The following is a 21,441-nucleotide window of genomic DNA, read 5'->3' as shown; positions in this document are numbered from 1 at the left end:
TTCTGTGATTCTGTGATTCTGTGATTTTCATGCCTCTGTCAGCACACTATGGCAGCCATCATATACCCACCTTGGTTGGGTGCTGACCAACACGTACTCCCCACTTCAGTGACAGGAACAAGAAGGGGGGACCTATCAGTCAACAAACAGGTTCCCCAGCCAATGAGACACCTCCAAAAGCTCCTCTGGACCACAGTCAATAGTTGACAACAGACCAGATCTGACCAGCCCATGGAGGTCTGTGGTGGAGCAGATATCCACCATGCAGCCCATGGAGAACCCCATGCTGGAGCAGGTGGATGTGCTTGAAGGATATTATGACCTCATAGAGAGCCTGTGCTAGATCTGGTAGGACCTGTGGCCCTGTGGAGAGGAGGCCACACTGGAGCAGTTCTTCTGGTAGGACCTGTGGCCCCATAGAGGACCCATGCTGGAACAGCCCATTCCTGAAGGTCTGCACTCCATGGAAAGGACCCATGCTGCAGAAGTACACGAAGAACTGTAGCACGTGGGAAGCACCCATGTTGAAGAAACTTGTGAAGGACTGTCTCCTGTGTCTCCCATGCTGGAGCAGGGGAAGAGTATGAAGAGGAAGGAGAGGCAGAGAAAACGTGTTATGAAATGACTGCAACCCCCATTCCCTGTCCCCCTGCACTGCTCAGGGAGGAGAAGGTAGAGAAGCCAGGAGTGAAGTTGAGCTCAGGAAGAAGGGATAGGCTGGGGGACATTGTTTTCTAAGATTTGGTTTTATTTCTCATTATCCTACTCTGATTTGATTGACAATAAATTAATTTCTCCAAATCAAGTCCGTTTTGCCTGTGGTGGTAATTGCTGAGTGATGCCTCCTTGTACTTATCTCAACCTATGAGCCTTTTGTTGTATTTTCTCCCTCTGTCCAGTCGAGGAGGAGGAATGATAGAGCAGGTTTGGTGGGCACCTGGTGTCCAGCCAAGGTCAACTCACCAGACTGCCTGTGTGTAAGCATGAGTTTTATGCCCCAGTTACAGACAGTAGAGAAGAGGATGTCATAAACTTGCCTGAAGATCGACTTCTGTTGCTGCTTGAGATGCCACCTCACATCTTCCCTCATCTTCAGCTAATTCAGGAGGGTGTGAGAATTCCATAAATCCCATACTCTGATAGCCCCATGGGGACTCAAATTGCCTTAGGCTTCCACATTTGGGCAGCTGAATCTCATTCTTGACTCCCATTTCTTAAGTCAAACTAACTTTACCAATTGCTTACATGTAAGCAGTTGTTCCTGAGTTTTCTAGCATCCAGTATGTGATCTGTGGAGTTCACCCTTATCACTTAACATTTCTTACAAGCAGACCTCCAAAAAGTCTACTTTCATTTCATATCTCACAATCTGATTGCCACTAATAATTTTCTTACTTTGTATAAAATTTGCATTGATGTTCTTCTTAGACCAATGTTATTATTAATCATAAATGAACACACCACAAATGCAACATATACTGAAATAAATCCATGTTTCTTTAGTACAGGTAAAATGAAATAAAATTGTAATATTTGACAAGTCTTGGATTTTACAAAATTAGTTTGCAGTACAAGATGAATCCCTAAGAAGTACTTCAGAGACTATTTCTTTCTTGACCATGGTTATAAAAAACTGATATTACTTATTTTTCGTTCCTCTCTGCTTTCACATCCTCTGTGATTTGCTAAATTATGAAACTTCTCCTGGCCCTGTGGAAGAGTGTCACAGTGAGGGTAATGTGCTTTACATTCATGCAGGCCGTACTCCCAACCATTTGCCATCAGAGCCTGGACAGAAAAATGGGTACAGGTTCCCAGAAAACTCAAAAGAAAGAGACTCAAGAAGGCACTTTCCTTCAGCATCAAAGAATGAAAGTGTGTTAAAATCCTGATCCAGGAAAACACCTACCACGCTGCAGGGCTTGCTATTTCTTCTACCTTTCCCACCAGTTAAGCTGTATTCTCCCTTAGAAAACCGTAGACTGAGTAAATTCCCCTTTGGTAGAGTATTCATCATGTTGCTTCTCAGTGTATTCCTGATTTCCTCACACACCACCCCCAGCTCCCACTCTGATTTCTCCCGCACCTCCACTTCCCAGTAATGTTTCATTTCTGAAAACCCTTCAGTAGCTACCACCATCTCTCTGGGCAGGATTGCTTCCTGGGTGGAGGACATGACTCTGTTTTTCTCCTTAATGGTGAGGTTGGGATGTTTGCAGTTCTCATCCAGAGTGATATTAACTTGAGAAAGGAAGATTTAAAAAAGGAAAAGAAAAAAAAACACAAAGCACCAAGTTATTTCTCATTTTCAGGAAAATAAACAGTATTCTGAAAGAAAGTGAATAAATGAGACAAATTATAAAACAAAACAAAACCAAAACCAAAACAAACAAAAACCAAACCAAACCAAAACAAACCACCAACACAAAAAACCCAGCCTAAATACTCCCAGAATCTACAATGTGATTTTGTTGGAGAAAAATCAATAACAAAAAATCTAATAATCTCCCATAGGGCATGCCTGTTCTCTAGCTTTGCTATTCATTTTCACTGACTGAGGGGATCCAGGCTGTCTGGTCAGACCCATCTGGTAGATGCATTTTTTTTTAACAAAACACAAAGCCAAACCTGTCAAAGCATGTAAAAAATGTAATATGCAAAAATGTCCTAGTTGGTACAGAAATTATTCACTTGTGACACTGAGAATTGTAGATGGGAAATGCCTAAGAAAATCCGGATGCCTGTTTCAATCAGCAGGCTGCAAAATTTCCACAAGTTCTGTGAGTTTTTCAAAACACTAGGGCTAGACTCTGGTATGTGCATGAAAGAAAATGAGGTCAAGATGTGGCTTACCTGCATTGCTATGAGCTCTCCTGAACTCTACAAGAAAAAAAAAGGGATGATTAATTAAAATTAGTGCAAAATGTGAATACACCTAATTTTAGTACAGGATAAGGTTGGAGTGGGATAGACATAATAAAATTAGATTTCAGCTTTCGACTCACCCAGTTCTTTCTGTACTTTGTCTGAAAAAGACAGAAAGTTATATTAACTTTACGCATAGCAAGGCTCTTCTGAAGGATATCTGTGCAAGTAAGAGTATTTCCAATACGACGTTTCCTAAATATGACCTGGCCTAGGATTTCAGACTTTGTCAGAAGAAAAATAAGACCTTCACTTGGCCAACATATAGAAGTATATATTTTTTTCTCTTATTTTCAAAAATATTGGTTTGTTGGCAGGAAGAAAAATGTGTTTTCTACTTAGCTAAAGGAAAAATTAAACACGTAAAGAAGTGAAATTATGCTCCCCTGTTATGGAAACATGTTCTGGAGTCCAGCATTGTGTCAGACACACACTGGTTTTAGGGACAGCTAAGTCTTGAATAGAAATAAGTGCGGCAATAGCCCTCAAATGGCGGCACAGTTCAGTTTCAAAATGATATTTCTGATCAGAGTTAATTCTAATTATTTTTAAGGACCAAAGTTAACTTACTATCCTTACCAATTTTGTACAACATATCCTGATTTTCTACAAAGAAAAAGAAATAAATTAAAAGTTAGGATGACTGAATCAGGCAAATTATGGTACAGTCACTATGCAATTTGGAATAATTTGTAGGTTATCTATGTCTATAGGATTAATCTGTTTGTTAACCTGATTATGTATGTATTTTTATATATTAATACACACATAGGATTAATCTTATATCTCTGTAGAATAATTATATTCTACATAATAATTAGACATGCATTAGACATTATTAGACATGCAGTATATAACTTTTCTCTGGTATTAAATAACATGTTGCACAAATATTCCTGAAGACAAGACATGATAAAACAAGTAAAGGAACATACTAGAAACAATCAGGGAGTGATTCAGAAAAAATAGAGCTATTTACAGTTCATAGAGCATCATAAAACCCACCAGGGAGGGTAGGAGCGAGTGAGAGAGCTGTGTGGTGTTTAGTTGTTTGCCAGGTTAAACCACAACAATGTTCAACAAGAATTGAACTGGGATTTTTTCCTATTGTGTTCTTTTTAATGCTGTAATCAGATGCTTTAGTCATTAGTTTCTTCTGAGATGCAATAAAATTAAAAAATAAGTTCTTTCTAGCAGTGGAAAATATCTGCAAATATCTGTATATACTATCTTTTGCTATACAGATATATACCTATAGATAAAAAGAGAGAGATTGTGTGTGCACATAAAAATAGCACAACTTTTCAATCGACTTTCTGGTTAGAATAGGGGAGTTAACCTTTGCAAATGTGAAGTTCTGAGAGTGTTTTCCAACTCTGGCATTCAAATTTGCATAGAACAACATTATTTTATTCAAACAATCACCTGCAAAACATCTCTCAGGGTATGGTTAAAAGAATAACATATGGTACCAAATGCAGTGTAGGGAGAAAAAAGTTACAATACCTTTATTGAAGCTCTCCTTTTCCTCAGCTGAAAATAAAGAAGTAGTAGAGAATGTTATACTTTTCCAAGACAAAACCATACAAAATGTGAGCATTTCAATGTTAAAGGATGTTTTCAATTAGGGAACTGAGCTTTGGCTTTAAATTCAGAATATAATTTCAAAATAGATGGGGGATAAATTGTCTAGATTATTAGCTTAGATTAAATACATAAAACTCAGTGGCTAAAATCATGTGACATTGAAGATAACAATACCAAATAGCACTAATTTAATTGAAAACCCTAGCTTTGTAATAGGAGAACAAGTTTCAATATAACAAAGATTTCAAAGTACATTCTTACCCAGTTCCTCATTGAGTTGATCTATCTCTGGAAGAGATCATGCTTCAATATTAAAACACTATTTCCTTCTTTTATTTTAAATACAAATACATTGAATTTTCTCTCTGTTCCATGTTGTGTACAGCAAGAGCTAAGATGAAATGGAATTATTTGAGATTCATCAAAATAGCCAGATGTCCCTTTGCAGCCAATGCTATTGCCTTCATTATGCTAGTATCTTTCCTTAAGGTGGGAACAAAAAGACTGGTCAAAAAATTCACCTTGGTAAAATGAAGTACTTCAGATGACTGAACTTTTTCATACTCTAGAACTTAATTCTTACTTTTCTTACTTCAGATGACTGAACTTTTTCATACTCTAGAACTTAATTCTTACTTTTCTTACTTCAGATGACTGAACTTTTTCATACTCTAGAACTTAATTCTTACTTTTCTTACAGGTTGAAATTCAGCCTGAAACATGATCCCAAATTAAGAACATATTAACATACCCAAATTAACCAACAGAACAACTTACAAGCTCAAATACTGAGCAAAAAATACCTGCCATGGATATTTTCATAGGTATTTCAACTTTTCCATGGAATTAGTCCTCTTCTTTCCAGTAGGCATTGATTATCTTTACATGTTCAATATAAAAAGTATTGTAATGATTTTTAAATTTATTTTATTTTTGCAAAAGCAAACCAGCTACTAATAGCTCCTGAGCTCAGCGTTTAGGTGGTTCTAAAGGACTAGAAAGATTTATAGCTAGAAATCACTGAAAAAAATGGTTGTTACACTTACCTTTTTGAATTTCCTTCTGTGCATTTTCTGTGAACAGAGAAACACTTTCATGTCCTAAAAATAGTTCTTCAAGCACTTAACATCCTATTTGAAACGCTACACAGAAGTGATTAATCCACAACAATTTGTATGTATAATTTTACGCATATATTTGCATGTATATATACATACACTTACATTATTGAATACTAGATAGCTAGACTTCGAAGGTAAATAATTTTTAATAGGCTCAGTTTGGTCAAGTACAGTACAGGCATTGACTGAAACAAAAAAATAGTTAATAAGTTAAGTCAGTTTGTTGTTACATTTGAAACAAAAATACAGGTAGTAAAATTCTGCAAAATGGAAGAGAATTGTTTCAGGGAAGACTGGATGTGAATTTTAATAAAAGCCTCCATAGATTTGTTCCCACATACCTTTTTTTTTCTTTTTTTTTTTTTTTTTTTTCAATTCACAATCATTTTTGTTTCTATGTAAATTTCTGAATTAGTTCCTGGGTAGCAAATTCCTGGACTTGATGGTCTTACAGGTCTTTTCCGATCTTAATGATTCTATGATACAACAGCTTGGGGAACAGTCAAAAAGTCATTTTTCTGGAAATGGTAAGCTTTTAGATAGATAGTGGGGCGGGAGGAAGAGAACTCGTGAATTTTTTTGCACAAAAGGTGACTTGCACTAGAAGTTATTTTATCACTTCTTTCAACACCTGCAGACAGAAAAGCTGAGGTTAAATGGGATGCAAGAATTTCCTCATTTCTCAGTCTTTCTGTATTGGCTGTGCATGAGGTGACTGACCCCCAAAGGCACCCTAGCTGGAGTCTAGAGGTAAACAGGGTCAACCAAAGTCCCAATCTCTTGAAATGTCTGTCATGAAACAACTTCAGGTGCACGACTAATTAACCCCATGGTTTATATTGCTGGCCAATATTTCTACCATTGCACATAATGATTCAAGATGTCCATGATGAAATATGATATTAATATGACTTTTAAATATGGCATTAATATGACTTACGTTCACGAGTAGTTGTCTTATTGTTCTCTGAGAGAGACAGAAGGAGAAAAGAGAGGCAGGGAGAAGCAAAATGTTATCTTACTTTCTTCTCACTTGTAGGTTTTCAAATGAAATCTTTCATATTTTATGGTGGTCATGTTTGGTAAGGAAGAAGCTTATTTTCAGAGTATCATGGTTTGCATGTACCTATATCTTCCATTAAAATAATGACAAATCATACAGAATTTAATGAATGAAGCTGTGATACTGAAAGCAGAAAAATGCTGCCTTGGCAAGCTGCCTTGGCAACAAATTTGTGTTGTAAAACTGTATTAGTTGCAAAATAGCTTATAAAGCAATAAAATTACTTGCAAATAATTAAGCCAGTGGATATATCTGGGTAAACTAAAATTTTAGTTATTCACAGGAATTGCTTTATTTCAATAGCAAGATTAATTTGCAGTAATAATTTCACTAGAGTAATATGTCAAATCATATTGGTAAAATGCAATTATACAGGTTTATACCCCAAGATGTTGGAGTAGTTAAGAGATGCTTGAAAACGAATATGCAAGGAATGCAAAAGTACAAAAAAAAAAGCCATGGTTGAAGAATTACAAGGGTGATTGTTCATAATCTTGTATCCTCCTCCCCAAATAATTCTGAACAATAATAATTCTTGTCTTTCAACTGGATTTTATGAAGCATACATCACTCTAACATCAAGAGTGTAACTTACTTCTGAGCTTATAAATTGCAGCAATAACCAGGAATATGCTCAAGAGCAGGATCACGACAAAACCTGCCAGCCAAGGGGAGGTGGCAGGAAAGAAGACATCTGCAAATTATTTCAGATTATCAGTTTTAACTTTCCTCGAACTCTCAACTTTATACTTTGATTACATACCTAAAGTGAAACAAAAGTAATTTGAATCTAAATTTCATTCCTATACACCTGAAGAGGGAGTTCACTGGGACTTTTACATTGCCAGTCTATTTTATAAAGCACCATCAGTGATTTGTGTAAACCACTGCATTAGATCAATGGAAAGAGAAGAAAATGAGAGACAAAGATGGAGCATCCTCCATCCTTGCAAGTGAAAATTAGCACCACCTGACAAGATTTCATTTCCCCCAGATGGTATCACACCCCTGGAAGGGTGCTTTTATTCTTAATATGTTAACAATGTTTGGGAGTTTCCCATGGAAACTAATTGTGGTTCTGTGCAAAGACGAAGTATCACACAACAAAACTTCTGTGAAAACTGATTATTCCACTAGAAATTTGGGGTCCTGAAGCAATCCACTATGCATGCATCGGCTCACTGGTTTTCCTCCCAGGTCACAAGGACACAAGCTTATACTCACCTGCAATGACAACTGAAGATTCTGTTGATGTTTTCAACAGTTTATCAATTATTTTGCAGGACACAGAGTTTCCAGACCCTGGTTTTAGAATGATGGTGCTGCTGGCATTAGCAGTGGTGGTGTTGGTGGTTAGAGGTGTCCCAGTGACATTGTCTCCTCTACCATCTGTCCACAACACCTGAACTTCAGAAAACAACCTCTCAGAGAAACATTTGAGTCGAATACCATCATTCTCATACCCATCCAAGACAAGCAGTGGATCATGGCCACCACCTACAGAAGAAAGACATAAACAGGTGAGCTGTGATCAGCAATTGTAGTGGTTTTAAAGGCTAAAGGGGAAGAAGTCTGTGAGAAGTTTTGCATTTATGATGCTCAGTAAGTGCTTTTTGCACTGAAATTGCAGCCCTTATTCTACAGCATTAGCACATACTCTCACAGCTCTGATGAGCAGCAGGAGCTGCAAATTTGAGGATGGAGAAAAGTACATAGATGCATTTGAAACAAAGAGCCATCCATTCTGAATTGCAAGCATCCAGCACTGCCACACATTATGCAAATCAAAATTACCTATCACCTCCCTTTGTAGTGGTGACAACATTAAGTTATCTATGTATGTTCATCTAACCAAATTTTAGCCACCTAAAAGTCAAATATCCTGTTGAGGCAATAATCTTCTGGAGAAAGCGTGAAGAAACTGCATTCCCTACAGAGGGATTCATTCCCTGGGAAAATGGGAATCTGACATAAATTAATTATATTATGGTCTGGGACAGCCAGTCATCTCCTATTGACTGTATACATACCTTAATCAAATATCTTTTAGATGCTTAATTTTAATACCTACAGCTGAGCACACTGAATCCCATAACACACATCTGTGTTCACATGAAATCCAGAGAAATCATCTAAACCTGGACCTCCTTCAGGGGAGAAGAAAGTCATACGGGGCATCAGTTCAAATCTATTCATAATCTCTCAAATGGATGTAATACAGAGTGTAATTAATCCATAACTGAGCAAAATTACCTGCCGTGGGATGGTGTGTAGATACCAATACCAAGATGAAAATGACTGCTGTCAGCTGGACGGAGAAACCCATGTCTATGTGGAAGACAAAAGTCTATGTTTGAATGCAAAATAAATGAAGTTGTGTGCTGCACAGTTGAGTCACACCATTCCTAGGTTCACTCTAACATCTTGTTGCCTGTTTACACGTGCTACTCACATGCTGCACCCCAGATGAACCTGGGGAGCAATTCAACAGCCAAAGAAGTCCTATGAGTGTTCTCATGGTCTGTATGGAGACACTCCAATACTAATAATAGTCAATGGTTATGAAGGGAGCAATTCCTGAACTGGACAGAAATGTAGTAGTACTCATTAGTAGTACTAGCAAAAGGAATTGGGGTGGCTCCTTGGAGTTAATGGCAAAGAAACTATGGATACAAAAGCTCAGAACATAAATTCTGCCTTAAATAAATAAATACAAAATAAGAACACATTGGTAATTTCTAAATTAAACATTTCACTTTGGAATTACTGTAACAATTTTTTCCTTAATTATTTGTAATGAAAGCAGAAATAAAAGTTTCTAAATTAACCAGGAGTTTAAAGCAGAATTTTCCAATATTTGTGTAACTAAACCTACTTTTTCTCTCTCTACATGTATTGATGTAAAAACATATATAAATATATCTATATTATACTATAACAAACATGACTCAAACAGAGAAAAAAAGGAAGATCTTCATTTGACTTTAACCAAGCAAAATATAATAAGCTCGGCTTTGAAGGGCACCAAATGTCCAGGTAAGTAATGGATTTACTTCTCTCCTCCCCACCACACACTTTTTTGCAATAAAGAATGGAATCACAGAACCACAGAATCACAGAATATTAGGAGTTGGAAGGGACCTTGAAAGATCATCTAGTCCAATCCACCCTGCCAGAGCAGGACCACCTAGACTAGGTTGTACAGGAACACATACAGGCAGGTTTTGAATGTCTCCAGAGAAGGAGACTGCACACCTCTCCGGGCAGCCTGTTCCAGTGCTCTGTCACACTCACAGTGAAAAAGGTTTTCCTTAGGTTCACATGGAACCTTTTATGCTCCAGCTTGCACCCAATGCCCCTTGTCCTATTAGTGGACATCACTGAGAATGCCTGGCTGCATTCTCCTGACATTTGCCTTTTACACAGTAATAAACATTAATGAGGCTACCCCTCAGTCTCTTCTTCTCCAAGCTAAAGAGACACAGCTCCCTCAGCTGCTCCTCATAAGGGAGATGCTCTACTCCCTTAATCATCTCTGTGGCTCTCTGCTGGACTCTTTCAAGCAATACCTTGTCCTTCTTGAACTGAGGGGCCCAGAATTGAACACAATATTCCAGATGCGGTCTCAGCAGGGCAGAGCAGAGGGGAAGGAGAACCTCTCTCGACCTACTCACCACACCCCTTCTGATACACCCCAGGATGCCATTGGCCTTCTTGGTCACAAGGGCACATTGCTGGCTCAAGCTCATCCTGCTGTCCACTAACACCCCCAGGTCCTTTCCAGCCACTCGTCCCCAAGCCTGTAGCGCTGCATGGGGTTATTGCGACCAAAGTGCAGGACCCAGCACTTGGCCTTGTTGAAGCTCATACAGTTGGCCTCAGCCCGTTGATTCAGCCTGTCCAGGTCCCTCTGCAGAGCCTTCCTACCCTCAGGCAGATCAGCACTCCCTCCCAACTCAGTGTCATCTGCAAACTTGCTGAGGAAGCACTCAATCCCCTCATCCAGATCATTGATCAAGATGTTAAAATCTCTCATTAGTTATTACCCATCCAACATTCTCTAAGGATTTTCAGAATTTTCACTGGTCATAATACCTAAGATGGCTAAAAATTTCTCAACATGTACTTTTACAAGAGGAGAAAATTAATCATGAACCAGAGGTGGCTGTTTTTCTTCACTGCTAGTAAAGGGAGACCAGGCAACTAAATTATGTTAGAAGCCTAACACTTAGCTAGCTAACGATATGATATGAGTCCTATTTCTTTTATCTTTTTGAGGTACAATATGTTCCATTCCTATGGCCATTAAGAATGTGAGGTTTTGGCACATTTTTTACTTGTTTTCATAACTTTCTCCTTTTTTTTTAAAGCCTTAACACTCCAACTTTGAGGTCATCCTCTGCTGCCAAGACAACAAATTGTTTGACTTTGGTTTTGTATCATGGCTGAGTCCGACAGAGCTACAAAAACTGAGATTCTTGGGGTTCAAGGAAATAGGAAAGCAAAAATATGGAATGAAATAGAAGGATATTGTAGCGTAACATAGCATAGCATAGCATAGCATAGCATAGCACAGCATAATAGAAGAAAAGAATAATGGAGTAACAGAGTAATAGAATAATAGGGTAATAGATTAATAAAGTTATAGAACTGAAAAGGCACAACATGTTGCAAAAAACATAGAAAAAAACCCCCCAACAACATGAAAATAAACAGTGAGACTTAAAGTGGCTGCTGTGTACTTTGCAATGTTAACATCATAGCAAATGCAAAAAATGCAACAAACACCTGAATAGGAAGAATAACACTGCACACTGAGCACAGCAGCTACAAGCAGGGGCAAGGAGAAGGATGAGCAACAAAAATGAACTATTATCCCTCATCCTGTCGCTATATTCCCTTGTAAAAAGTCCCTTATCCACTTCTCACTATCAGAGCAAGAATTTCTCTCCATTAAACCCAATCCTTCTCAACCTCAAAGCCAAACCTAACAGGAAGCATGGCTTCAGGATAGACAGATACAAAGAGATGTGTGGGATTTTTTTTCTTTCTCCCAAGCAGCAGTTCACCATGCCAAAATACACACAGAGCTCAACAAAGATAATTCTCAGATCTTTCAGTACAACACTCAAAATCTCTGCCAACCAATACAAGACAACACAAAGGAAACAGAAGGCTAAGAAAACATTCAGAGCTCTTCCTTACAGAAGCAGCCAAATAAACCATTGCTTTGCAGAGAGAAACACAAACCTGGATTTTCAGAAACACAGCGGTGCCTTAAAGAAATTCCCATGCAGGTGCCTACATCTGTTGGCGATACTCGGAAGGCCGCTGGTACCTTTGGTCCCTGTCAGCCACTCCAATCCCGACCATAAAACTCACCCTTTTATTTTCAAAGGTTGCCTATTAACCTTTGCAATGCAGTACAGTGAGAGTGAAAGAAAATAAAAGTGGGTGAGGCTGGAGATTTATACTATTTGTAGTCAAATATTCTACAAGAAGTAAAAAGAGCCCTTAGACAATTTCAGACAGCAGAAGCTTTCTACAATGCTGTGGAAAATGAACCACAAGAAACTACTAGTTAATCTGAAAGCATAATAATCACTGGAAGAAGGAATTACTATTATTTATTGGGTTGTAAAAATGGCATTGTTTTACAATCCTAGTAGTTACCTGATGTTTGTCTTAGCCCTGCTCCAAAGTGCTTCTGCAGAAGCAGGTTTAAAAGACCTGGAGGCAAATCAGGGTGGTTGACTGTCTCCCATCCTGAATTACTTTTAATAGAGGGGAGAACCAGGGTGAGATAGAAGGAGAAAAGGAGACGGTAGGTTTTGCTAGGTGACAATGTGAGCTTGGCATTGGATGTTTTGGAGAAGGTCTCTTTGAGGAGAATAAAAATCTTCCTATTTGTGAGCTTGTATCTATGTCCTCACTTGGTTTGACATTAGAAGATAAATTATGTGCCCTTCTCAAACTGACAGCATTCTCTCTGTATGTATAATTTGATGTTAAATATTTTGCAAAAAACCTCCCCCCTCTGGAAATCTTGCATTAATCTAAGGCTATGTCTATGAACAAAAATAGTATTTTGAAAAAAAAATCCTTTCAGTGAAAATATGCACGCGCTGCAGAGGAGGCGTTTTAGCACATGAAGAGGCATGGGGGAGGGAAGTCAAACAAAATAAACTCATGCTATCAAAGAGAATAAACTCATGCTGGAGTATTCATTGCAGAACACTCCATGAAAAGACAGAGTCACCCCACCAGAGGGAGCTGCAACATCGGCCGAGCTGCATTGAGTTTGGTGCAAGCCCAAGAGCAAGCTCTGCTTCTGCCAATACTTCTGCATTTTGTGGATTTGGGAGCTAAGAAGACCCTCGCTTTCCTTCTACAGGTCATAGGAAGCTTTCAGATTATCTCTGACAAATTTTCCCTAGAGATGCGTAGTTTCTTTTATTAACTGTTCACTTTCTTCCCCCAGTCACTACAACTGCACATACCTGATGACCAAGACAGTAAACATTATTATCTATAAAGCATTAATTTTGTATAGTGTCAGTTATTCTGTGACCAAATGTGCTTTTGGAATTATGTTACCTGCCCCAGAAAAGACCCTAGTACCAACAATTATGGCACCATTAAGTGTCTCACCATGAAGAGGTAGGACAAGAGGAAATGGCCTTAAGTTGTACCAGGGGAGGTCTAGGTTGGACTTTAGAAGAAACTTTTTCGCTGAGAGGGTGATTAAATACTGGAATAGGCTTACCAGGGAGGTGGCTGAATCACCATCCCTGGAGGTATTCAAAAGTTGCATTGACATGGTACTAAGGGACATGGTTTATCTTCAGATCTGGTAAAGTTAGGTTATGTTGGACTTGATGGTCTCGAAGGTCTTTTCCAAACGAACAATTCTATCATTCTATGATTCTATGACTATTTTTTTTAATGCTGCGAAACACATACATGTGTAAATACGCTAAAAAGGGAAGTTAGAAAAATGAGCTGTACCTGGATATCTGTCAAAATACCTGGAGATGATGGACAGTGAAGTGAAGGTGCAGAGCTTTAACACCTCCAAGGCTCTGATCCAACATGTTTTGGAGCTTGTGCCTGTAGCAACTCATCCCTGGGTTTTTGCCTTGGTACTTTCAGGTTGTGGTGGCCTAACAGCATGCAAAATCCGATCATACAAAGACCTTCCTGCTCTTCAGCTGGAAGAAACTCTTTGGCTTCTTTTCAGTACAAAACTTCTGTGTGAAGGACTCCTGTCATTCTGCATACAAGACAGTCTAATCACAGATTGCCTTTTACATAGAAAAGGGCCAGCCATCACACATGGACCTCCTAGAAAGTCTCTGCAGCCTCAGGAAAGCTCATCTTATCCACAACCAAGCTATGTGTGCATAAGGCATAACAAAGATCTTGCTTCTGGGTGATGCATCAGTCATATGTTGGAGCACCCTGCCCTCCATCTCCACTGTTCTACAAGTGAACCTCTTGTGTGTCTGCTGTGATCTCCTCCCATGACTGTTTTTTGGATGTCACTCCATTTGTGTCATTCAGAGAAGAAAGGGATCACAAATTGATGTAGAGAAAGAGGCAGATTCTGGGAATTAATGAGCTGATGGATAATAAAAACACAGTGCTGATGTGATGAGTGGTCTGGACACACCCCAGTCAAACATTATCCCTCACTGTTTGTCCAAGACCTTTCTTCAATGCTGGCTAAATGTTTCACCACACCCCAGTACCAGGGCACATTCTTGGTATCATCCTCATCAGAGACTGAGAACGAGCTGTTGTTGGCAGAGAGATATTTCTAGGAGTTTGTCAAGAGCTTTACAGATCTCTCCTCCCCCAGCCCTTTTCCAGCTTGCAGATCTTGCAGATGAGTCCTTGCTGTCTCCATCTACACATAAACATCATCCATGAGGCATAACATGACATAACAAGTACAATCAGCTCATTGCTGGTCCAGTGCAGGACAAGGAAAATGGGCATGACACCATGCTGGTCAGGATGAGCAGAAGGGGAGAGGATTTTGCTGCCACTGCTGAAAGCCTAAGCAACAGGAGCCCTCAGAGCATCACCTAAAGCAAGGTGTACATGGAAAGGATGTGGCATTCGATTTCCCCCACGCTATGCTTCAAGAAAGAGGAACCCATCTTGTTTCTGCAGAGCTGTTCTGTACTTGACAAAGGTTTGTTGTGGTTTACTGGTTAGCTGGAAGCTTTCCAAGAGCTGTAAGGAATAATGACAGGTCTGTTCTTCGATGGAGAAAGCCTGAGGCATCTCATGAGGCTGATGCTGGGAGAATAGGGAGGAAGTTACATGCTTATTCACCTTGACAAAGAAAACATTTACTTCTTTGAGAACCTGAGATTATAAATTCCACTGCAGTTCTATTCCCAGGAATTTAAGGCAGCAAGATGATAGCTCAAGCACATCAAGAAGAGGAAAGGCCATCTCATCAGAAAAAATGATGAGCTTTTGGGTAAATGTGTGAGTACTTCTTTAAAGGAAATGTAGGTCAGGTAGTGACATCTAAAGCAATTCCGTAGCAGAACTAGGGGGGAAATGGGTTTCAAACTAAAGAACACACTAAGAGGTGTTAATGCTCCAGGAAGTGGGGTTAACAGTTGAAGAAATTAAAAGTTATGTATTTGAAGTGAGAACTAAATTCATTAATTGAAATTAATAATTTACACTAGAGAACTTTTTAAAGAAGATGAACAATTTGTTCAACAGGCAACTTCCTCGAGCAGAAGAGAAGATCGAATACAAGCACAATACTATTTGCCTGCGTAGTAATCTACTGTATTATTTTGTCTGTAAAAAGATGACTGCACCTGAACTTAGAAGAAAGATGTCAGTCATCAAAATCTCATTGAAAATATCACTCCACAAATGGTTTGCCAATTAAAAAGCAAATAAACTCTACAGTCCTCAAAAGTCGTAACTATTGATACCAAACTTAAATAAATATTAAGAGTTGGGCTACTGTTAGCCTTTGGCAATGTAGTAGAGATGCCTTATCTCAGTCAGCAATTAGACAGCCTCATCAAAATCTAGTCATTAACAAACAGTACATATCTCCAGCAGTCATAACTTTTGATGATCAGTTCCTGTGCGTTTCATCACCCTTACAAACCAATGTTTATAGAGAGAATCCTTTCCTACTTTGCCTGAGAGACGTAATGTTTGCAATGACTCATGCCAAACAAAAATGTGCCTGCGTTGGAACATAATGTTTGAATATGAAGGATCAAGCATTTTGCGCTAATCAAACAATTTTCTGTGTGCGAAGCCAAGTTTTGTAAACAAATCGATGTCTACTTAAAGCTACTTTTGCAATTATACTATAGAACTTAACCCCTTCGTGAGCTATTTAATGCCTCAAACTGCCAAAGTTGCAGAACAAGTAAGTTTTGAATATCATACAGCATGCTCAATTTAAGGTAGCTAGAGCCTTCAATGAAATAAATTTACATCCACTTGTTCCTAAAGAAAATAGTTTTTTAAGAGTTTTGGGGGAGGACTGTTTGTTTTTTTTAAAAGTCCCAGAAATTCTTCCACATAATGCTCCAGTTTGTCACACGTCAAATGCAAAAATATTGCAGCTCATGATGTGCAGTTTGGTGTGATTGCCTGTCTCACATGACAGCGTTGCTGAGCTGCTAGCCAAGACAGTGTAGAAAGGTGATTTTTGTGAACTATTATTGCATTTAATTGCCTTCCTTATTATGTGCAAAAAAGAACATACTTTATACAGAGAGCCAAGAATTTACTGTTAGCTTAATTCGTGTATTAACTGTTCTAGAATTATTTGAAACAGTTATTGGCAACAAGTACTGACATAGTCAATAACTGGCAATAAGTACAGACACACAATTATCAGTCTAATTGCAATTATCTTAACACTTATAGCCCTAATTATATGATTATTACAGGAAAAATAATAGCTACAAGTGGTCTAAATAAACTTCACAACACATGTACATTTTCAACACCAATAAATTACACAGTAGCCCCTCAGCCTCAATGAACACACAGTGTTAATATTTCTCAAAGCCTACATAGTTTGGTGTTTGGTTGGGATTTTTTTTATGCATTTCGTATTTGTTTATAGCTTAGCTGCGCAAATACCAGTAGGCGAAAGTTAAGCATTAGGCAATCACTGTTGCAGCTAAAACAAGTAGAAATCTGCTTGTATCAAGGCAAATCCTGTGCCCTACATAGGTGTATTAATACAAAACCTGTGTTTTTTACTAGCAAGTGCAAGTCTCCATCTACTGAGTCTACAAGGCTGCAGTGTGCAAATATCACAGCTGAGTCAACTGTATAGACACAGCAGATATTTTCAGTCTTCCTGTTGCAGATGATAAACTTATTGCAGACCCCTTACACTTGGGTGAGCCAGGAAGAGCAGGCTAAGCTGAGCCCTGCCTACCATAGCGTCACACTGACAGATATCCATGCCAGCCCATGACCATAAAGCCACAAAGAGGCTGAGTTTATACAAAGAAAAAGTATTTCAGTGAAAGGTCAGAGCGGCCTCCGCAACAGAAAAGCAGGCAAAGACAAGCCTGTGCAACCACCTCAAGTTTGGCTGAAAAGCTGAGAAGCAAAAGGCACAGGAAGAAATTCAAGACCTAGAAGTTGAGGAAAAGCAACACCTGTCCTCCTCCCAAGGAGCCAGGAAGGTCATCTAAAATGGGAAGGGATGGGCAAGGGTTTCTTAGTGTTGTGGTCACAGTAGCCAAGTAGTAGGGACAGTCTAGGAGCTAGAAACGTTTAAAGGAGAGGAAGAAGAGATCTCAGGTAGCCTTGATAGCACTCCCAGGTGGAAGTAAGGGAGGCCAGACCACCAGAATAATCAGAAGAAATTATGGACTTATAGGAACAGCAGTTGTTAGGCAAGGTCCTTAGAGATTCCATGAAAGGAAAAAATAGCAGATAAGATAGCTCAGACAATAAAAAATAATGATCTGATATCCCCCTAAGTTCAAGTGTCTAGATGTCTTTATTTTTTATAAAAACAAAAAGAAAGAAGTGTTCTCTCCCTTGATGAGGAAGAGTACTATAGAAAAAAGATATGATCAGAAAAAGCCTCCTGAAGTCACAAAGCTACAAAAAAACCACCCCTGACTCCACACTGCAAAACAAAAATACCCACTGGAATGACTACTACTCCTACTAGAATACTCCCTCCACTTTCCAACCCAAGAATGGGAACTCTTCAAATGTATTGGATGTGTCCAAGATGCCTAGATGGAAGATGGTGACAAGTAGTGTCCCTCAAGGGTCCGTACTGGGACCAGTGCTGTTTAATATCTTCATTAATTATATGGACAGCAGGACTGAGTGCACCCTCAGCAAGTTTGCTGATGATACCAAGCTGGGTGGTGAGGTTAATGTGCCAGAGGGAAGGGATACCATCCAGAAGGACCTTGACAAGCTGGAGAAGTGGGTCCAGATGAAACTCATGAGGTTCAACAGGGTCAAGTGTAGGGTCCTGCACCTGTTTTGGAACAATCCTTACTACTGATACAGGCTAGGAGATGATGTGCTGGAAAGCAGACCTGAGGAAAAGGACTTGGGGGTACTAGTAGATAAGAAGCTGGACATAAGCCACCATTGCACTCACAGCCCAGAAGGCCAATCATATCTTGGGTTGCATTAGAAGTGCAGCCAGCAGATAGAGGGAGGTGACTCTGCCCCTCTGCTCTGCTCTGGTGAGACCTTACCTGGAGTACTGTGTCCAGCTTTGGAGTCCTCAACACAAAAAATATATGGAAGTGCTGGAGCAGGTCCAGAGGAGGCCACAAAGATGACCAAAGGGCTGGAGCAGCTCTGCTATGAAGACAGGCTGAGAGAGTTGGAGTTGTTCAGCTTGGAGTAGAGAAGGCTCCAAGGGGACGTTATAGTACCTGAAAGGTGCCTATAAGAAATTTGGGGAAGAGCTGCTCTCTAGGGCATGTAGTGATAGGATGAGGGGTAATGGTTTTAAACTAGAAAAGGGTAGATTTATGCTAGATATTAGAAAAAAGTTTTTCAATATGAGGGTGATAGATCACTGGAACAGGTTGTCCAGAGAGGTGATGGAGTCCCCATCCCTGGAGATATTCAAGGTCAGGCTTGATGAGGCTCTGAGCAACCTGATCCAGTAACATTGTCCCTACTTACTGCAGGGGGGTTGGACTAGATGACCTTTAAAGGTCTCTTCCAACCCAATACTTTCTATGATTCTTAGATGGACATGTACAGCCAGCTCTAGAGCCAGGGGTGCTGTACAGATGTTTAGGAAAGGGTGCACAGAAAAGACACTGGGACATTGTACCTCTCCTGATCCAGCCTGATAGAGCCTAAATGATGTGATGGGTTTCAATGAAGCAAGGCCAGTTGTTCAAGGTGTGGTGGGATTTAGAAGTACAACCTTAGTCCTTGTGTTGAAAGAAATGAAATTCAGGAGGGCATCTCCCTGGGGACCACAGCCAAAAGCATCCCATATAATCAGGCTTCTACAAGATTTAGAGCATTTTCTCTACATTGTGGCTTAGGGTAATCAAAGAAGGGAAAGGTCCTTTGTGTATCTTGGCCAAGAGATGGCTTTGCTTTTTGTAACCCAGAGCCTTCACAGAGCCCACAGGGAAGCCCGGTGCCTTGCAGTGGTGCAACTTCCGAAGTACTGCTTCTGATTAATGACAGCCTAACTTCCTGCTAGAGGCAGCCAGTAACACCAGGAGATGGCTTCAGGCTTGGCAAGACACCGTCCTGAGAAGGAAAGGTGTCTTGGGACAGACAGCAGTGCCTTCCCTCCTTGTCAGGGTGGTTGACACAGTGGGGTTGAAGTCTTTGAGCAGTGTCACAGCCAGAAGGTGGCCTGACTAAAAGGCAGACTACTAGCCCTGTTAGCTGTGAAGACTGGGCCACATTTATTGCACACCTGCTTATAGCCAGTACGTTCAGCCTAATGACCACCAAGTCAGGACCTAAGACATAAAGAGAGATAAAACTGCTAGGTGTTCTCTTTTTTTGTTATCAGGATGCTGAGTGTATTTATAGGCTTTAGCTGGCCAAGTCTGGAGCCTACACCTACACCTAACCCTCTGACCAGGGGCTCCATTAAAGCTCAAAATTGGAAATTCAATTCTTACTTGAGCTCTGATGTAAGTCTGCCTGTTCCCAGCTTTGTTGCCGAGTTGTTCCTTGGATTTTCCTGATTAACCTTGTTCCTGCCTTATTACCTTGTCTTCACCTGATGATTACTGTACTGTTGATAAGTCCCATTGCTATTATTATCCTACTCTGCTCTTCTGGTTCTGTGCTCTGTTCAAATACTCACATTCAAGACACTTGTGGCTCATCCTGCACCTATCGTAAAGCTCCTTTCCTTCCCACCCTGTTAACACCGCAGATTTAGGTCAATGCTGCAGCATGGCTTTGCATGAAAAAAAGATTATGTTACATGCAACAGACTCCTCTCCTCCAAATACAGGGAAGGGAAATAAGCCAAAGCTTTCAATAGGAGTCAGAAATGTAGGAGCAGAAGATTGCAGAGCTGCTCCACTACTTGGTCAAGGACCTATTGTTTCCAGTAAGTAGGGACAAAGAAGACACATAGAGCTATATTAAAGGTCAACAGGAGTCAGATTGAAGGGTAAACAAGGAACTACAAAGTCAGTTGAAGTTGGAGCAAACAGTAAATATCAGGCTCAGAATGTAAGCTGAAGGAACAATGAGTCTTCCACACTTCCATAATGCGGGGGGGGTGGGGGGGTGGAAATTAGGAAAGGTCAAATAGATTTAATTATCTGAATATCTGCTATGATTCAAAAGATTTCTGCATTTAACCTTGGTCTGTGCCATGGTTTGGCTCACAGGTAAGAGCCTCCAAGATAGCCAGGCACCTAGAGCACATGATAAATAAGGAGAAGTGAAAAGGGTTGAGTTTGTTTCTTCTTAAGAAAAGAAAGCAAAAGATGATGAAATAGCAGTTTAGGATCACTTGAAGATCAGCTGCAAAGATGACAGAGCCAAAAGCTTCTTGACAAGGGCAGGATAGACAACAAGGCAATCAGACAGGCCCTGCACCTTATGTTGTTCCTCATGACTCCAAATGTTCATCTTGGACATTTTCTAGAGTCAAGGCCAACCACACCATCACAGATGTCCAAAAATGCATCCATAATCTGTGTCCATGAAAACTGGTCCATGGAATTGAAAACACCTTCATCAGGTTGAATCTGAACTAATGGCTATGAGTTTGGCCCTGTAGGTCTCAGAAAGTTCATTTTTCCCTCAGAGTGCACCTTCTCTAGTCCTGAAAATAAATGAACTGCAAGCTAACTTAAAGTTTTTTTCTGAAAACAAACATTTTAATTACCAGTATTAAATACCAGAAATGTAGGTTCACCAGTGGTGTTTATCCAAACTGATATTAATCAAACTTTTTGCAAGCCATATCTCTCCAGAGGCCATATTCATCTTCTGCTCCCCACTTCAACCTCTTACTGGCACATGCTGTGTCCCTGTCCTGGGGAAACGTCTAAGATTGCACTCTTTGATCCTGAAGTTCTCATTATTGCAAGGGGTTTGCAATGACTTCATGAATGTGGCTCCATCCAGTTCCTGAGACTCTTCCCCACTACTGTATTGTTTCACTGTCCTCCAGTTCAGGCAGGAGGTAATCCATAGAGTCGCTGAGGTGAGAAGGGAACTCACCTTCCTCATCTAGTCCAGCCC

At 39.8% G+C, this 21,441-nt stretch overlaps 1 protein-coding gene across 1 annotated transcript; it reads right to left on the bottom strand.

Moving 5' to 3' along the window:
• Nucleotides 1-1,750: 1,750 nt before the first annotated feature.
• On the bottom strand, nt 1,751-9,022 carry LOC104535825 (butyrophilin subfamily 1 member A1-like). The gene is made up of 6 exons (XM_010185306.1): nt 8,950-9,022; nt 7,921-8,193; nt 3,496-3,531; nt 3,006-3,026; nt 2,854-2,880; nt 1,751-2,241 (listed from the first exon to the last, which is right to left on the bottom strand). The coding sequence occupies exons 1-6, from the start codon at nt 9,020-9,022 to the stop codon at nt 1,751-1,753; spliced, it is 921 nt and encodes a 306-aa protein (XP_010183608.1).
• Nucleotides 9,023-21,441: the final 12,419 nt, after the last annotated feature.

This window comes from Mesitornis unicolor, unplaced genomic scaffold (genome assembly GCF_000695765.1).
Source record: "Mesitornis unicolor isolate BGI_N332 unplaced genomic scaffold, ASM69576v1 scaffold11890, whole genome shotgun sequence".
In the NCBI taxonomy this organism is placed as follows: domain Eukaryota; kingdom Metazoa; phylum Chordata; class Aves; order Mesitornithiformes; family Mesitornithidae; genus Mesitornis; species Mesitornis unicolor.
The sequence above is the reverse complement of the archived record's forward strand: the minus strand, read 5'-3'. Positions and strand labels throughout refer to the sequence as shown.